The sequence below is a fragment of the Salpingoeca rosetta genome (genome assembly GCF_000188695.1).
Source record: "Salpingoeca rosetta unplaced genomic scaffold supercont1.1, whole genome shotgun sequence".
NCBI classification, from domain to species: Eukaryota; class Choanoflagellata; order Craspedida; family Salpingoecidae; genus Salpingoeca; species Salpingoeca rosetta.
In genome coordinates this window covers 359045-360138 of record NW_004457740.1, presented here as the reverse complement: position 1 = coordinate 360138, position 1094 = coordinate 359045, and the positions used below count along the sequence as shown (strand labels likewise).

Genomic DNA, 1094 nt, shown 5'->3' with positions numbered 1-1094 from the left:
TGCGCTGTTGCCTGGTATTGTTTTGACTGACAGGTGAAGGTGACGTACTTTGACACGACCGGCCGCTCCGTCATTGTTCTCAAGAAGGCAAACCTGGTCGAGGAGCACATGCAGGTCAGAACGTGTACATGTGTGTTCGTGAGTGCATCTGTGTTTGTGTCTGTGTGTCTGTGTCTGTGTCTGTGTGTCTGCGTCTGTGTGTCTGTGTCTGTGTACCTGTATGTGCCCATGCATATATGTGTGCGTCAGCTGAGCGTGCTTGTTGTGTCCCCGTAATGTCTCCCCGCTCGCATGTCGTTGATGCATCCACTCACCTCGCACCATCCTACACCACCATCGCCCACCACCTTGCAACCCTGCCCTCTTCCGCCATCAACTCCAGGACTTTACTGTGTCGTACACGATGCCTGCCGGCTCGACTGTGCGCGAGCCGCTCATGGCTGTTGCCTTCTTCTTTGCCCTCTTTGTCGTCGCCATTGTTCTCAACCGCGTCAGCCTCAGCATCGCCCCTGACGTGCAGGCCGACAAGAAGAAGCAGTAAACCTGTTCCCACTCTGATGAGACATGAATGCACCAGCTGAACGAGCAGGTGGAGGTGGGAAGAAGGGAGGCGGGGGCAGGCGCATTGCCGAAAAGGGTTGACAGAGCAGGCAGTTGAGCCACATTAGCTGACAGGCCATCACTCCACAGTCAAGTTCCCAACACACACACACACACACACACACACACACACACACACACACACGCACGCGCACGCACACACACACACACACACACACACACACACACATGTGTACATCACACGGTGACTCAAAGTGTGTCAAAGGGAAGCAAACGCGAGTTAGTTTCCACACGGGCAAAACAACGAAAGTGTGTACATCACACGGTGACTCAAAGTGTCTCAAAGGGAAGCAAACGCGAGTAAGTTTCCACACGGGCAAAACAACGAAAGGGTGCACGGGATTGTCAAGGAAGCACGCAGGTTCAAGACACAGGCATTCGACACAACAGGACAACACAGCCACACAAGTGTTGAATCACATCACAACAAACAGCATCTAATCAACATGTGCCAAATGGTGGCAGCGAACAAC

At 53.2% G+C, this 1094-nt stretch overlaps 1 protein-coding gene across 1 annotated transcript in view; it reads left to right on the top strand.

Moving 5' to 3' along the window:
- PTSG_00084 (uncharacterized protein) overlaps window positions 1-570 on the top strand; it is a 3444-nt gene extending 2874 nt beyond the window's left edge. Inside the window, exons 8-9 of the mRNA XM_004998580.1 lie at window positions 34-114; window positions 383-570. Of these exons, the coding sequence (XP_004998637.1) occupies window positions 34-114; window positions 383-541 (240 nt within the window). The 3' untranslated portion in view covers window positions 542-570. The remainder of the gene's footprint in view (window positions 1-33; window positions 115-382) is intronic.
- Window positions 571-1094: the final 524 nt, after the last annotated feature.